General features: G+C 39.3%; 3 protein-coding genes across 3 annotated transcripts in view; 2 read left to right on the forward strand and 1 right to left on the reverse strand.

Moving 5' to 3' along the window:
• The window catches only part of LOC144632639 (dynein beta chain, ciliary-like), a 46,598-nt gene extending 42,977 nt beyond the window's left edge, over nucleotides 1-3,621 (reverse strand). The window contains 3 exon segments of the mRNA XM_078491317.1: nucleotides 105-294; nucleotides 1,863-2,056; nucleotides 3,059-3,621. Of these exon segments, the coding sequence (XP_078347443.1) occupies nucleotides 105-294; nucleotides 1,863-2,056; nucleotides 3,059-3,403 (729 nt within the window). The 5' untranslated portion in view covers nucleotides 3,404-3,621.
• A 306-nt stretch (nucleotides 3,622-3,927) lies between these two features.
• On the forward strand, nucleotides 3,928-8,663 carry LOC144632771 (uncharacterized). The gene is made up of 4 exons (XM_078491498.1): nucleotides 3,928-4,523; nucleotides 6,596-6,694; nucleotides 7,764-7,980; nucleotides 8,384-8,663. Exons 1-4 carry the CDS (start codon nucleotides 4,020-4,022, stop codon nucleotides 8,503-8,505), a joined length of 942 nt encoding a protein of 313 aa, XP_078347624.1. The 5' UTR covers nucleotides 3,928-4,019; the 3' UTR covers nucleotides 8,506-8,663.
• A 3,134-nt stretch (nucleotides 8,664-11,797) lies between these two features.
• LOC144632206 (uncharacterized) lies at nucleotides 11,798-17,049 on the forward strand. The gene is made up of 2 exons (XM_078490801.1): nucleotides 11,798-12,428; nucleotides 14,816-17,049. Exons 1-2 carry the CDS (start codon nucleotides 11,942-11,944, stop codon nucleotides 16,630-16,632), a joined length of 2,304 nt encoding a protein of 767 aa, XP_078346927.1. The 5' UTR covers nucleotides 11,798-11,941; the 3' UTR covers nucleotides 16,633-17,049.
• The last annotated feature ends 809 nt before the right edge of the window (nucleotides 17,050-17,858 follow it).

Raw genomic sequence — 17,858 nt, forward strand, 5'->3', positions numbered from 1 at the left:
TAAAACAATGAAAGTTCAATTTTAGTACTTGAAAATATAAAACATTTGCAATTGTGCATTAGCAAATGAAAAATATTTAATTAAAGTAAGTGACCAGATCTGACCTGTTCAAAGATGCACTCCAAGTTTGCAGCACGAGCTTTCCAAAAGTCAAGTTCTACCAGTGGTCCTGGGTTATGTCCTTCAAGAAGTGGCTGTGCTGAATTTCTTTTGAGAACACTCTGTATTTGATGCGTCCATTCAATAATAACTGATTCAATGGAATGTACTAAGCCACGATCAAATGGTTCACCCCTGATTGAACAGAGATGTCCAGTATTATAGTCAGTAACCTCATTGATCTAAATTTACACCAATTCTCACACAGGTTAAACATTAAGGATTGATAGTATTAGTGTTAGAGGATAGGTACGTTAGTTTCAAAAGCTCCGGGCCATAGGGGACCACTTGATAGCACTCAGGTGTTTTACCATTTTACCTTCTAGATCTGAAATGGAGTCATGTAGTTTGTCCTCTAAAAAGGGGGGGGGGGGGGGGGGTCTGAACTCCCTGCTTCCTGTACCTTTTTTCCCACCTTCCACCCCACCTCTTCTCTATTTGTTCTTGCCTCTTTGTCCTTTTTGTTGAAAAAATATAATGTTCTGATCGGTAGTTTTTCCCACTCTCCTGGTTACCTATCACCTCGGGAAACCATAAATATTACACCCAGCTCCTACTCCTTTCCTCTGTGGAGTTTCTGGTGGCTTTCCTGCATCCCTGCCCCTCCACCTGCCCCACTTCCTGTCCTTCTTCCCTCTTTGTCTATTGTGGAGTATTATTGTTTTAGGATTTTCATCTTTTCAGTTTCAGTGATCAGGTGAGGATTGATGTAGTAGCAGGAGCTACAGTTCATCGGGTAAAAATCTATTTCAATTCTAAGATCGAATTTTGCTGTCCGGTCACAATCTCAGGGAGATTCCCATATAAGGAGGACAGGGATGCTCATTGGATTTTTTAAAAAGGACCCCTAAAAGAGAAAAAGCTGGGCGTGCCGTGGCATGGCTGAGGCTTTTCATGACCCCTAAAAGATATCAAAATACTAAAAATAGAATTTATATTTGTATATTTCTTCATGTGTGACCCTAAATGAGTCCTTGACAAAATGCAAAAATCCAAAATTTACACCCCTGGGACGAGCATCCCCACCCCTTTCACATGAGAGTCCTCCCCCCAGAGTCACAAGAAGGAATAAACAATTAGATCACAGTGTTCTCCCTAGTTTTCAGCACAGCAGGTAAGAAAACTTTTTAAACCGGTAAAGAAATTCCGGTAAATCCCAGCTGTTTTCTAGTCTACCTACATGAAACAGAATGTTGTCCAAATGCTGGTCGAATTTTATTTCATAACAACGTTATTATGGCCTTGCAGACCTCTTTCGCCTGGTATACAGCCTAAGAAAAATTGCATAAAATCTTCTGTTGTCGCTTACATGACGTACTACTTAAAAAATTGGCGGTCCTGTTTCCTCTTTGCTACGAATTGCTGCAGCTCTTTTTTTTCTTTGCTTCGAATACTCAGCATTCATGACAGCGTTGTTACAAAGTTGTATTCTGAGTGCTTCTTTTATATTTTCAATCATGACTACAAAGGTGAAACGAGTGGTGTTACTTTGTTATTTAATTTACCTGTTGAATTTACAAGATATCTTAGCGATTCTAGGCGGTAAAGAATCGTGTTACAAGCAGTAAATTTTACCGGTTACCGCCTGATAAGGAGAACACTGAGATCATTTAGCTAGATATAAAGAGGTCGCTCTTAAACATTGTGGAGTCCTCCCATAGCTCCCCATTTAAACTTATCAGAATTATAAGGATAATACTTACTTTTCTTCAGCCTCCACAGCATCAGAGACCTGCTCTGATCCTACTGGAAGCGGCAGTAATGTCTTTCCTTTCACTTGTCCAGCAATGACAAAGACGTTACTTTTAAGTTGGTGAACATGCCGTAGTACATCTTGAGACACAACTGCTGGCCACTGCTCATGGTTACGAGAATTGGATAATAAAGGGACTAAGATCTGGCAAAAGAGGAAAACATAATCTGTAAATTTCTAACCATTGCTTCTTGTAAAAAACAAGTGCAGTGATGTGCATGACATACTGTATGCAGATACAGTGGAACCCCGATATAATGATATGCGAAGGGGGCAGTAAAATTATATTGTTATATCAAGGAATCGTTGTATCGGGGTTCCGTCCCATACATTTTACTATTGCCGGGACACAACATATTCATCGTTATATCGGGAATATCATTATATCCAAGATCGTTATATCGGGGTTCCACTGTAGTTAATATGTCAACAAGTTGTTAATCCCTGCCTGAACTTTAATCTCCAGAGATTAAATAATTCAATAAAAGTATTACCTAAACCTTGATGAGTTCAAAACTTCTAAGCTGAAAATTTTAACCAGCTCTCACTTTTGCCAAAGGTGTCAAAATGCAATCACAGTTCTCTCCACCTTTCCATTTTCCTTTAAATATTCCACATAATGACTGATTCTCTAAGTTTAGATTTCCTAATTGTAGTTACAGTTAAGCCGGTCATTGTTAATGGAAAATGTTTACTGCATATTAAATCAGTTGGGTACAGTACCGTCTAGTAGCTATAGAGGGATCGTGTTTTGACGCAAAAAAAAAACAGAACACCGAAAACAGAAATTCTGCATTTCAAACTTTCTTATTTACGGATAATCCTTTTTAAAATACTAAAATAATGCAAACTGCAAACGAATTGTTTCAAGCTTACATGTGATGTAAGCTCAGTTATTAACAAACTGCATGTAGATCAAACAAAATAATTTAGCGCAATATGCTCTCCAGGTTGTTTCCGTGTTAGCATAATAAAATCTACTAATCAGTGTTTTAAATTGGTTAAAACTAATAAAGGAATGCAATTTTAGTACTTCTTTAGTGAAAAAATGGTGCAATTATAGCTCGCGGTGCGTGAAACAAATCGGGTTGTAGATTTCATCTCTCCCGCGACGCTACAACTTGCTAAGTTTGCAAAACAAGTTACCTCGTCTACAAGTGCTGACAACTGTTCCAGTGGTGAATACGATAAATCTCCATATGCCAGAGCTGTTTTGTAATTGTCTTTTCCCACGTTCATGCCTTTCTCCTTTTTGGAAAAGTACACGGCCTTTGCCTTCATCGATGAGGGAAAATCAAACGTTGGCTGGAGCTGTCCGGCATTATTCTGGTAGATTACGATTATATTATACTCCGGTTTCTCAAAAAAGTCTAAAATAGTTTGTCTGTATTCATCATTTCCTTGTAATTTCGCCCATTTATCGGCCTTCATTTTCATTGACTTTAAGGTGTACTCCGAGATGAACTCGAAACGAACGTCGTTGAACTCCATTCTTGGTTGCTAACTTGGCGGGATTTGTCTGTGTTGAAATTATTTACAAATTTACAACGTCTTCCAAGGTCCGAAGATCAAAATGGTGACTCTCTTAGTGTAGCTTCTATCGTAGTTCGAGGCTTCTTAATCGCATTTGTTGCAGTTCAGCCCTCTACACTGCTCAATTTTTGGAAAATTTGCGGCTTCGTAGGCCTTCCCTTCGTCCTTGCCCGAAATCTACATTCACTCTTGGCGGAGGTTGCTATGGAAACTTCATGTTTACCGCCGTTCCCAGGGCCGCCATTTTGGATGTTTCCCGACGTCAGCACAGAACTTAATTTCCTATTAAAACAAATATTTTCTGCCGTTAAGTTAGGTATTATTTTAATTTTGAAATGATTCGCTACTCGTTTTGCGAACTCTTATGTTGTATCGTTTGATGTATCTTACATTTCGATTAAAACTCTGAAAAAACCGTCGCCAAATTGCTACTGTCCCTCCCCTAGACGGTTCGGTTTGTTACATTCCCATGATCCAGTGCAGTATCGACATAAATAAACATGGCCGCTTAGAAAAAGGTTGACTCACAGAAGGTCACAAAAGGCACAAATAGAAAAAAATTGAATTGTATTTAATGGGAAACATAAACGATGCTGAAGCAAACATTGAACGGAAACCAAAAGAAGCACAGCTTTTATTTGCAGCAGAGAACGGACATGTTGATAAATTACACGCTCTTCTTGCCGAAAAAGACGTAAAAGTAGACTGTGCAAACAGTTCTGCTGTTACACCTTTGTTCTTAGCAGCGAAAGAAGGTCACGAGGAATGCCTAAGACTGCTATTAGAAGCAGGAGCGAGTGTGGATGGGATCGGACTAGGTAACACAGCCCTATCGCCGCTCTGGGTGGCCACTTATGCCGGTCGTAAAAACTGTGTTGAGAGACTAGTGAAGGCAGGTGCTAATCTTAATACAAAGTTCCCTGAGACTCCTTTGTTTATAGCGGCGCGTGAGGGAAAGGCAGACTGTCTCAAGATTCTTATAGAAGGTGGTAGTAATGTAAATGTTAAAAACAATCGTGGACAGAATCCAATGCATATTGCTTGCTCAGAAGTTCATGAGAGCTGTGTAGAACTCCTGGTGAGTGAAATGACTTTACACATTAATTTTATTACTGTTAAGTGAAATGGTGACTTAATAATAATAAAATATTTATATAGCGCCAATATCCTAAAAGTTTAAAAGCGCTTCACAGAAGTAACGTTAAAAATATTAAAAACACTAGTAAAAAAATAAATATAAAAATAGTTAAAAAGTTACAAAAAATGCTTGAAAACTTAAAGCTGATTTCCAGTCCGTACTGCGCAGACTCGGGGTTTGTTTTCGTTTTTGTTTTGAATTCGTTGAAACGTTACACTTCGGTGACAGCATACATGAAGTTTTTTAGTCCGCCATTACAGTTCGTTTCGTTCCAGATTTTCCGATGAGCTGAAACGTCGGTTTGAAATAGCGTCAAGGTTCTTCTACTCGTTATTATTTGTTCTGCAAGGATATCTGGCGTTAATAATGAAGAAAAAGGTAAGTTTGGCGCGGAATTTTTAGTTTTGCTTGTAAACATTTCTTCGTGGTGGGCTCACATAAACATTGCAGCCGAGATTGCGCAGTACGGACTGGAATTCATCTTTAAGACTAAATAAAAAATGTTGCTAAAAAGTTATAAAAATGCTTTTTTAAAAAGAAAAGTTTTAAGTTTATGTTTAAAAAGGGACACTGAGGAGCTGTTCTTGATGCCAGAAGGTAGAGTATTCCAGAGTGTAGGAGCTGCCACGGAGAAAGATCTTGTGCCATATGTTTTCAAATTGAAATGTGGAATAGCAAGAAGGTCTTTAGTAGATGAACGTAGCTGATGAGGTGGAGTGTAAGGAGTAAGAGGATCGCGAACGTATGAAAAAAAATTTCCGAGTTCCCCCAACGGGAGTCGAACCCATGACCTTCCAGAAACCCGGTTAGACGCTCTATTACCACTGAGCTATGGGAGACTCGAGTATTCGACTTGAGAACGCCTTTTCATTTATTTTCACATTTATTACTGTTTGGTTGTATCAGTGGGTGGCCGCAGGGAATCGCACCGGAGGGGGTTGTCGGCTGACAGACGACTGACAGTCGGCCGACAAACGGCCAGCAGACAGCCGCAAACTGCCAACTGTTGGCAGACAGATGACTGACAGTCGACCGACAGTCGGCTACGGGGAGCTGTTCTTTACAGTTACCTGGGAGTGGGGAGTAGTGCAGGTACTAAACCACTACACTCAAAATGATTGACAGGTGATTAACCAATAAGAAAACAGAATGACTTGTCAAAAAGAAAGGTGCTGAGCCAATGAGGAATTTTATTGTTCTAGTCACTGAGGCCCTGTCAGGGTAAATTCCGACAAGCGACATGGTCCAAAAAGTAGTGACAGCACATAAAATAAAATCTCAAACAATAACCCTTATGAAAAAAACTTAAATTCCAACAAGGACAAGCATTTTTCTTTCAAATAAGTTACTGACAGCGACATGAAGAGCGATAAAACAATGACTCGGAACATTTTTAAATTAAGACAAGCGACACAAGAACCCCCCCTGTCACTGTCTTAGAGCACATCATCACTCAGGGACTAACATCAGGCAGGGCAGGAAAAATTAATCTGTGATATTCACCTTGAGGAGAATGGCAGTCAACTCATTTGGAAAAATGAGCGTGATTGGGCCAGGCTATCTAGACCCTCATCTTTTGCTTTTGACCCACTGTTATAATACTGTTTTACTAGTAGATTTAACATCCAGTGTGATAGCATTCAAACTCCCATCAACTGCTTCAAGTTCTTTTTCAAAAATGCAAGGCTGATCAGACAGCTGAAAACGTTTTAACTATGCAAAGATCAGGCTACACTGTGCTCTAGTTTGCCCAAGTGGTCCTTGCCTAGTCTACAGGATGGGAGGGTTTGACCTCAAGGGTCTCCTGGGTCCAGGTACACGAAGAGATTGTACCCCTGGGATTGGAAGTTGAGGGGGGTACTGCTTACCCGATGGGGTTTAGTTGAGGTTTTGACCTCCTTGGTCCAAGATGGGCTTCATTTCCACCCTCAAAGTCTGCTCAAATTATAGTGCTCGCCGGTATGCTTATGCTTTCTTCTGTAACAATTATTTCTTCTTCTTTTTCATTTAAGATAAACACAGACTGTGAATTAGATGGTTTAGACCAGAGTGGTTGTACCCCGCTACATCATGCTTGTATCAATGCACCAGATGGACACAAATCTGTGAAGGTGAGTATAATATATTTTAGTCTCTAGGATAATAACAATTCAATAGCCGATTCCCTATATAGCGCGCGCCTGCAGGGAATCACGGTAGTTGTATTCATCAAACCATGCGCGAGACAGCAACGTGCATCGTTGCTGTCTCGCACATGGTTTGATGAATACAACTACCGTGATTCCCTGCAGGCGCGCGCTATAGAGGGAATCGGGTATTGCATTGTTTAAATTAGTAAATGTGAGATACAAGCTATAAAAGTCTATCATGAATAATTTAACAATAAATATAAATAAATTTTTCTTACTTGTTGCTCAAGGTGAAAATTAACTTGTGTCTTCAAAACAATGTAGGGGACTAAAATTTGTTATACTTAAAGTTTTTGTGAGTGGTCTGGAAGTGTTGAATAAAAGAGACTGTCTTACTTGGACCTAGTGAGACTTGGACAAATTTATTTTTTTTTATTCTGATTCCATTGTCAAAATTCTTTGGCAAGTGCTGTAAGGTTCTTTTTTTCATCGGGAGGGGCGTTGTTTTAAAACATTGTAAGAAGGCCGCATGGTCGAGTGGTTAGCGTGCCAGACTTAAATCTGGAGGTCCCTGGTAAGTCTCATTCTAGCCACTACTTGGGGTTGTTTCATAATATGAGACCAGCGACGGCGGAGCAGTTTTCCAGGTGGGGGGGGGGGGGGGGCTGACTAGTGACTTTAAGTGGGGGGGGGGGGCCTAAGAGACTCTTCTCTTAATAAGTTTTTATTTTTTCGGAAAAAGTGGGGGGGCTAAAGCCCCTCCAGCCCCCGGCTCCGCCGTCCCTGGAGACCTCAGTTCAACTTGTCAGCTGCGCTTGTTAGTAGCCAACTGGTTTGCCTCCTGCAAGTTAGGATTTCTACCCTTGTTATGTTCACTTTGCAATATCAGTTTCTGATGTTGGCATGCTTGGCCACACTAGCACTTGACCTAAATCAGTTACAGAGGGAAAACAAAATTAATGTCTTTAGTTGTTGTTTTCTGCTTATAGTTCACTATCCATCCTCCTTATGCTGTTGTGAAACATCAAAAATTCTTGTTTTATTGTTTAAGATGCTTGTCAAGATGGGAGCAGCAGTGAATATTTCATCAAGAAGTTGGAACCATGCCACATCTTTACATTACTGCTCACAACTTGGCAAATTGGAAAATTTAAAACTCTTGTTAAAATATGGTGCAAATGTGTTCATCAAAGACAAATCTGGTCACACAGCAAGAGAAAGAGCTCACAAACATCCAGAATGTGAAAAGATACTTCAGGAACAAGAAGGTAAGTTTCAAAGTTCCTCTTTCTCCGAAATGTATTTATGTTATTTTTAATATTAACCTTTGCGCCAATTTGGTTTTCAGTGAAGGAATTGTTATCAGAGTACATGTAAAGGTTTTTATTCATAGAATTCCTTTGTTACTTTTGAGAGATTAGGTTTTTTGTTTCTCAACTTATTTTTAACATGCCACATCATCATCCTTATTATTGTCATCACCATCTTCATCGTCGTCATCATCATCATCATTGTCGTCATCATTATCATCATGGTCGTCATCCATCATCAATGTCATTATCACCATCATCATTATCATCATCATCTTCGTCCTCATCATCATCATCATTTTATTTGTGTGGAGTCAATACCAATATTTCAATCATTTCATTATAAGTTCTTACTTTGCAGCTAAGCCACCAAGCCTGTTACAGCTGTGTTGTTGGTCACTCAGAGCGGTCCTGGGAACTAAAGGTCTTAAGAGAGTACATGAACTGCCAATACCACTGACTCTACAGCAGATTTTACTTTAAAAACTTTAATTTTAACAAGATATAAATATTTTTCGTGTTTATTTATAATCGATGGAATAGTTGTTTTTTTTGTGGGGAGGGGGGGCACAACTGGTCTAAATGTAATGATGTCATATGACACAGTCAAAACTGGAGAATTAAAAAATTAAAAAATGCTGGCTCGTGGAAAAGTTCTTGTTTTTCTGTTAGTTCTCGGGAAAAAAGTGTTTTATCGACCCAAAGACGAAGGCAGACATTTTTACGGCAACAAAACGTTAAGTGAACTTTTGAATAGGCACAGCAGGCAGAAAAGAACTGATCAAAAATGTTACGCTATTTAGCTACTCTTTTATAATGAAATTGTTTTAACCAGTAAAAATATAAATAAATAAATAAAATAATATTTTAAGAGGAGGCCTCCAATCACCTAGGGGGTGGTTTTCAGGAGGATCCTCTGAGAAAATAAATGTTAAACATTAAAATACATTAAAATCTAAAATACAATAAAAAGACAAAACTCATGTTGTATGCTAACTAAGATTAAAAACTAGGACAAGAATTAAGATACTACTAACTAAGGTTAAAAATGGGAAATAAAAAAGTATTAAAATCTAAAAGGAAGTACAAATGTCACAGATCTAAAATATAAAATAACTACCTACTGTCCTAAAAAAACTAATTACAAATAGTTATCTTATAATTATAACATTATATAACATTGTGCAACTAAAAATATTTGTTCATAGTCTAAAAAGTTTATCCAGTAAGAACTTTGTAAGGGTTTTCTTAAAAATCTCGCATGGCATCGGCTTTCTTAAAAATTCTGGAAGAGACAACCAGTCATTTGTAAAGCGGAAGTAGGATACTCTTTTACTGCTTTCCGTTTTAGGTTTAGGCAGTCTAGGTAGGTATCCATGTCTAGTGTTGTAGCCATGTAAACTTCTTAATGTCGATTTAAAACTTTCAAAATGTTGCGGAATGTCTCCTTTGATTGCATTTTGTACGGCTGTGCATCGGTGAGAAAGACGTCTTCCAGCCAGAGGGAGCCAATTCAGTGACTTCAGAGCTTCTGAAGAAGACATTTTGCCTAATTTAACTTTTTTCGCAAATTTGTTCTGGAAACTTTGCATTTTTTCCATTTCTGATTTTAGACCGGGTTGATCTCCCCATACTGTGTCAGCATAGTCTAGGTGTGGCAGCACTAGCCCATTGTAGAAGGCTATGCGAGTTCTATTGTCTAACATATGAAATATGCGATTAAACAGAGAAAGTCGATGACCTAGTTTCTTTAGCAAATTGCTGATATGTGGCTTCCAGCTCCATTTTGCATCCATTGTTACTCCCAGATATTTGAATGACTGCACGCGATCGATTTGTGTACCATTTGATTGAAACTCAAAGTCTTCAAATAAGGACAACATCCTTTTACTGCCTGCCAGCATAAGTTTGGTCTTCTTGACATTTATAGTCAACCTGTTATCGGTGTACCAATTACTTATTTTAGCGATTACTTATTTTAGCGAATTCAATTTCCATTTATTTGGCCAGGGTACAGTGTCGCCAATTAGCAAATAATCATGACACTGAAAATTCACAGTGCACAAATAAAAAGTGTCCGTAAAGCGGGGTTGACGATGTATAAGAGTTTGTCACTCGGGACACGTAAAAGTGCCCGTTATCCGTATTTACGGGTGTTCGTAATAAGCGGGTTATTTTTAGAGAAAATATGTGAGCTTTTCGTCGGGACAAACGAAACTCCGTAATATCGGGGTGTCCGTATTAAGCGGGTGTCCGTAGAGCGGGGTTCCACTGTACATGTCTGGTATAAGGTGACTACTCCATCTCTACAATATATTATCTCGGGCGAATCAGGCAGTCTGTGATCTTCTTTTATCACGGGATAAATGTATTATTTGAAAGAAAGAACACCGAAATAAAGCCTTGTTGTTCTACCGAGTCCATTAAGACTGATTTGTCCCGCACGTTCAAGAGTGCTAATTTTACCCTGCTTCATGCAATTAGCGCCTCTTTTCCAATAACCGCTCCTACTACCTAAGCTTCTCTAATGCCGATAAGCGTGGTTTAATTACAGCGCTATCAGAGTACATGGATGATCTATCTTTCTCCTGAATTGCTCCCAAAGAAAAGAACAGGTCTCCTTCTAAGTACCTCGACTGTTATTTCCATGCGAGAGCACAATTCCGTCAATTCTGAACACGTTGGGATGTTTCAGTAGCCCCGTCCCAATAAGCGCTGGCTTGAGATGCCAATATTTAGTGAGTGTCCAGGGAGCTAAATCGAATGATTAAGGGTAAATTGAATGAAAATTCAAAAAAATAAATAAATTCGTGCTCATCATTTTAAATAAAGAGCTGTGCGGAGTTGACCTGATACCTTACACTTACAGTAAAACAGTGGGGTTAAAGGGGTTTGCCTTCAAGGGGCGGATTCCTGGATTTTACCTGGGAAAATTGAAAAATCTAGGTTCGCTTTGATGCTATGTGTTGCATTCTAGGAACATTTTTGACCAAACATTAAAGATTTGGAATGACAGATTTCTAAATTTTCAAGACGAAAGGGTGTACGCAACGCGCATTCTGTCGGATTTTTCATTGAACGTAAAAAGTTTTAAGCCAAAAAAACACTGAAAGAATAAAAATAATTCCAACGTATTTTTCATCCTGAGGTTTTTCCAAAGAATTTTGTCAGATTTACGTGAGTGGAATTTAGTTGTGGCTATATAAACACGTTTTACTGCATTTGTTGGCTTTTTATATCAAAACGAAATACTGACAATTGCCGCTTTTTGTTTGCAGCCTGGTGCAAACAGTCAAGAAATTTTGTAAACGTTAACCCCTGCCTGTAGTTCGGGTTTATGTTTACATCTGACTAAGTAATACATGTGGCACAAAGTTGAACTGGTGTCTCCTTGGCTTAACTTTCAACACGGGTGTATAAGTTGCTATTAAATGTTGCCTATATTATTAACGTAATATTATACGGGACGATTTTTAAAGGTAATTTTAGGGACCTTTATATCGGAGTACGAGAACAATTACGAGATTGAATATGAGTACGACTTTTTAAGCCTAGCGCTTAATTATGCTTTCGATAATCACGTTACACTAATCTCGTACCGATAGCCTCCTTTTCAACTGGTCAGCAACAGGGCGGAGTGACGAAACGCAGCCTAAACGCACGCGCTATTTTTGGGTCCATTTCAGTTCTATATCTAGTCTATATCTACGATCGCATCATGCACGCGCTAAGTTTTTTTTTTTTCGAAACTCGCGCATTTTGTTGACGCGCGCAATATAAAATAACGACCTTTGACTTAAAAACTTAACGGATCAGATTAAGAGAATGTTCGTTCCAAAAGTGATCCTAGCAGATATTTGGTTAAGTATAAAGGCCTAAAGCAAACATTCGTGGCAAAGAAACATACTTTTCGTTTGAAATGGACATAAACGAATTTCCAGCTATGGAGATTCACAAATCTCCAGCAGCTTTTCAACATGTGATAGCGAACCACAGAACAGCAAGAGACTTTACAGAGGCATGTGCTTATTGCCTGGTACCACTAGCACCATCGTTTAAAAATAATTCACTGGTACTTTGCGAAAATTGTGAACAAAGATGGCATGACGAAAAGCAACCGGAACAAGAATCCGACGCTGCAGAAATACCTTTGAGCTCAACAGACATCAGCTTGACTTTGGGCAGCTCGAGTGACGAAGAGACTGAAAATCCTGCTTTTGTGCAAGCGGATAGGGAAGTCAACCTAAAAAGACTATTTCTACGTGTTGAAGAAGAACTAAGAAGGGACGAAAGTGAAGATTTAAACCACAGTTTGCTTAATGAAGAGGATCCGCCGCCGAAAAACAGGATTATCGAGATACTGAAGGCTTGTGGCTTTGTTGTAATCGGCGTTCCGCTAATTGCAGGTAACTTTTTTAAAGAGACTATGTCACGGATTTTAACAGAAATTTGAACAGCCCAAATTTATTTGTGTCGTAGGAAACCTTAAAATAATGGTCCATTTTTGTTAACAATTGCTATTTTAGAGCACTAAAAAATGTTTAAAAGCGCGTTTGGCTCCGGATGGCTCGGATGGAAATGGATTACAATTTGAAAACTTTAGCCAACGTTTTCAAGCTGTTTCCGCGGGCCTTAAAAAAATTGATATTTAGGCCAAAGTTTGATTTCTATCCCAAAATAAAGGTTATATAGTCTCCGAAAAAGACAATGTTTTTCATAGGTAAAGTTGCCTACCACTTATTTCAGAATAGTTTAAACCAAATAACTGCGAAATCCCCGTGACATAGTCTCTTTAAATTGCGGTAACTTATTAGCGTTAAATCAGATAAGCTTTTTTTTTTACCTTATTCTTGGTTTGTATTTATAGTTATTTTCTGGAGAAAACGGAATTTGAAATAATTCTCGGGGGACTTTCTTTTAAATCCATTTTTTTGTATTTCGTTCATACTTATTGTTAATTACTTTAAGCGGTCCGCGCGGAGCGATTGTGTTCATTTTTGCATAACGGGAGGTTTAATCTTGGAATGGGATTATTTTTATTTTACTGTACGTAACTACACCTGTAGACCTATCTCCTTTAAGAAGTTGAAAACTTTCCTTTGAAATACGTTTTCAGAATTTGTAGAAATTTCGATTGCCTTAGAACTGAGACGCCAGTGTTGCAGCAGGACTTGTTACAAAACCTCGGTATACTATACCAGAGTTTTAGTTCGTCTGCGACGCAGGCTACTTAGAAAGGCGCTTTTCATAATTTTTCAGTGGCTATTTTGAGCTATAGCTATTTTAAAACAAAGTATAATCAAAGCTCTCTTGGAGTCAACGACTATTTTGCAACAGGTGAATGAAATTATAAAATCAAAGATTAAGAAGTGCGTTCTACAGGATATTTTGTGTGATAATTGAAAATTGTACTTACTTGAAAACGAGGGTTGTATCAAGAAAAGCAAAAGTAAATTATGGTTATGCCGCCTTCTTAGCAGGCCGTGCGGGATTCCTTCCAAAAATTTGAATTTTGCGCCCAAGTAGCTTGGAAACTGATCAGTTTAGTTGTTGGCTCTAAGAAAGAAGAGAACGTGAAAGAAATTCTGATCGACATGACCATGAAGTAGACACTTAACCAAGGCAACTGAATATGAAGCCGCTGTTCCTGACGGCGTAAGCGGTCAAAAATAATAAAAAAAATGGATAAAACAACTTTTCCGTATATTACGGCAGAAAAAAAGTGAGAAAAATAAAAGGATCGTGCTTCGTCACGTCTGTTTATGCCAAGGGGATGTAATGTTTTGGCTTCGTTAAACTAACTATGATTTAATGGGCTTCACGAGCCTTCCTGACTGAATCACGCTTGCTACGTAGCAAAGTACTTCATTGACACTTGTTAATTAGTTCTTAGAACCAATCATTGTTAAGTAAGCATTTAATTTCAAAAAAAATTGTAACGATCCTTTTACTTTTTCTCGCTATTTTTTTCGCCCAACCCCTGAGGTAGGTCTGTATTGCAAACCGAAATATAGGGCAACGTTTTTCAATACATTTTAGTTGTTTTATTTAGTTTGTTTATCTTTGACCGCTTTCGCCGACAATATCAGTTTGCCGTCTATATTTTCCGTTTTAACTAAGTTACTGATCCAGGTCTTCAAGAGATACGACACCACTTATCGGTTTGTTGCTGTAATATTGCAGATTTTTATTATATTTTTTTCTTAAAATGGATATTTTTACTGAAAGCGGCTTTTCTAGTCTCATTCTCAATTTGTTATGCCAGGGTTATCTAATGTTTGATTTGGGCTAGTCACGTTTTTTATTTGTTATATGACGTTTGATATGATATGTCAAGTCACGTTTTTAGTTTGTTAGGTAATGTTTGATATGGGCTAGTCACGTTTTTAATTTGTTGTGTGAAGTTTGATATGATATGGCAAGTCACGTTTTCAATTTGTTAGGTAATTGTTTTACAGGATCTGCTCATTGTGACAGGTTTGCAAACACTGGCCATTCAAACAGCAAGTGTCCCAGGAAGTGTTGACGCGATCGTATTTCTTTGGTGTGAAGAGTTCTCGTAATCTCCCATGTCCTTACGCAGAACATAGTTTAACAGCATAGGACATAGTTTAACAACACGCCAATGTTTTCGGTGGGGATAGCAATCGTATTTCTTCGGTGTGAAGAGTTCTCGTAATCTCCCATGACTGGTCGATTTATAGCGTAACAATAAGCCCAACTACAAGACTCCTATTTGAATTAGTCGTAAAAAGGCCAAATCGTTTACTTCAAACTCTGTTTTTCTCGTTAGGAGTTGGTGCAGTCTCCATTGTGGTCATTACAGTAGCTGGTGCCTTAAGTCCTCCTGTGCTTCTTGCAATAGCAAAACATCGAAAGTACACTTCTAATCAGTGGTGGACCTATACACGCAAACAACGATTTCTTGCTACTTGCTGGGGTGCATTCGTAGGAACGGTTATGCTCCCGTTGCTCGCACCTTGGGGAATTTACAAGCTGTTTAAATTTCTTGGTACGAAGTTAGCACACAGATCAATCTACTGGATGAGGCTGCTTGAATCTCGCCGCGATGGTTCCATAGAGGATGGAACTGATGAAAGTTTTAGTGACTGGCAGATGGAAAGTGTTTGTGCCCACCAGGCTGAGGCGCACATCGTTCTGGATAGAGAAGAGACAAATAAGGGCAGCTATCAGTCTATTGTCGATCAGGATCTTGACAAGCCACAGACAGGGCTGAGTCAGCCAATATCACCTGGAGCTGCTAGTTATAACGATGGGTTAGAAGATAACTGCTATGTGAATGAAAACGCAGAAGAGGTAAAGCGAGTCCAGGCGATTTTAGGCTCTATCGAAGAAGACGAGGAGCCAACGGATCTCGAAGTTTCGTGTCACGAATGCAGACTACTCGCGCTGAAAACAAGCAATGGACGAAATGCTCTGTCGGATGAAGAAAGTGACTGTGGTCGCCGAGATACTCAGCGGTTATGGCCAAGAAAAGTGATATCGCAAACGTCTTTCAGTGTTAAAATACCAAATGAAGAGTTAAAAGAACGCAAACTTGTCAGCGGTCTCGACGAAAGTCTTTGCCCACATCATCAAAGGCAAAAGGAAACAGACCAAATTGTCAATAATATGAAAGACAATTTAAACACCGTGTCTGATATGCAGAGAGAGGCGTTGCAAATATTGGACGAACGGGAAAAGAATTTCGACAGTGGCGATAAAGAAGTTGCAGATGGCACACTCCCCGAACGGTTCCCGCAGAATACAAATGAAGGAGCGAAAAGAAGTGGTTCTCCCCAGTGTCAAAAAATGAAGGACCTGCTTGAGAACGGACCAAAGAAGAAGAAACGACGACGCAAACGACGGACTGGGAAGCAACTCGTGGCAGAAACTCAAGACAGCTCTCCTGCAAGTGAAGCAAATGAAACAGCGCACGAGGAGGAATTGGAACAAGGAACACCGCTAAAGGAATCTCAGTTACAACAGTCCAATACCAAAACTGAAGCTAAAAAAGGGAAGATGGCAGAGCTACAGGCTGGCAAAACAACACCACAGAAGACTCGTAAAGCCGGACCACGCGCCCAGGTTGAAACACTGCATAAAGACGAACTGGGCCAAGGTACCCCGAGAAAGCAATCACAGTTGCTACAGACCAACACCAACACTGAGGATGAAAAAGAGAAGGTGGCAGAGCTACAAGCTGGCAAAACAACACCTTGTAAGACTCGTAAACCCGGAAAACCCGCGCAAGAAATGACTGGAGAGAAAGACAAAAACATCAAAAGAAAGACAAAAACTCCAAAAGGAAAGCTTTCTACAGAGAAGACGCCGAAAACAGAGAAAAACAAGGAAGAAGAAGAACAAACTGAGCAAACTGTTCCGCGTGGTGCCAGAAGAAAGCTCGCTTGTCGTTTGGACGCGGACTCGCCGAAGAAAAACCGCTCAGAAGGTAGAGATTGCCCTGAACAGAAATCACACAAGGCCCAAAGCAGAATGACTTCAAAGGCTGTAGAGGCTGAGAAGGAGACTATACAACGAGAAAAGCTGCCTTCGCCAGCGAGTAGTGAGCGCGATCTTATAGCGCTCTATGATGATATTGATTATTGACAGAGAAAAAGAAAGACATAAAAACTGCTTTTTTTTTAGTTAGTCTTAACTTTATGATAAGACGAAGTTTTGGAACTGTACGTTCAGTTTTTAATATCCATATTTTTTTTTAACTTATTAGAGTGAAACTCGTGTTTCTGTTTCGTACATTTGCCACAAGAAAGAATGATCTTTTCTAGCTTAAACTTCTAGGATGCAGAAGCGAACTACTTAACTGTGGAATCAATTGTACAATCTTGCGACCTTTTGATATTAACTATAGAAATCGACTTGATTTTCGTTTCCTTAGTAAACAATACTTTGCTTGTTATAGCTTGGAAGAAACAAGTAACATATTTTTTACTTATCTTTGTATTTAATTTACTCGATATAATGTGTTTTGAAAAAAACTAAATAAAAAGTATTGTCATTTATCGAGCTACTGTGAATATCTCCTTGCTTCTTTCAAAGGCCAAGCTACTCTCGAACGACAAAGGGCAAATTGCACTTTCCACTGATGGGTTAAATAAACTGAGTTGCCCACACCACGGAGCTTTTCCCAGTTTCCGTATCGTGGAGTATTACCCACGACACTTTGATTTATCAGGGTGACCTTATCCGGGTTGTTCAAAGGGTGGAAAACGCTTTCCTATTTGTGGTCGGCTGTATAAATCATTGTTCAGTGGATAGCGTAGTTGGTTTAATTTCCTTAACACTTCAGTATTAAAAAACTATCCATTTGATTTTGATGTATTCGTGTATTCTGTGGATAGCATTACCAACCCTTCTTTTAACCGGGTCTGGATGAAGAGAAGCACTGTGAGAGTACAGAAGATAGAGCAGTTTTCAATTGAGTGTCGTAAAACCAAAACCAAAGTAATTACTCTGGCCAATCACAAAGGACACAGACAATCCAGTGAACCAATCAAAACTCGAAGCAAATACATGAAGCCGGCACGGAGCGCGGGAAAACGTGCGCGAGCGAGTCACGATTGGTTTTGGTTTTAGTTCCGATTGGCTGAGAAAGTGGCGCGAGATTTTTAAGCCAATCAGCGAAGCAATGCAAAACCAAAGCAAACGCAATTAACTTTCGACACTCAAGTGAAAACCGCTCTATTGACCCAGAACACAACACTATGTCCCCGGCCAGGGCTCGAACGCGAACCGCTCGATCCGAATTCCAGTACGTTAACAATTAGGCCACCTCGCCACCAACGAGGAGAAAGGTACATGTACTGTGAGAGGTA

This window comes from Oculina patagonica, chromosome 12 (genome assembly GCF_052425735.1).
Source record: "Oculina patagonica isolate OP01 chromosome 12, crgOcupat, whole genome shotgun sequence".
Classification (NCBI taxonomy): Eukaryota; Metazoa; Cnidaria; class Anthozoa; order Scleractinia; family Oculinidae; genus Oculina; species Oculina patagonica.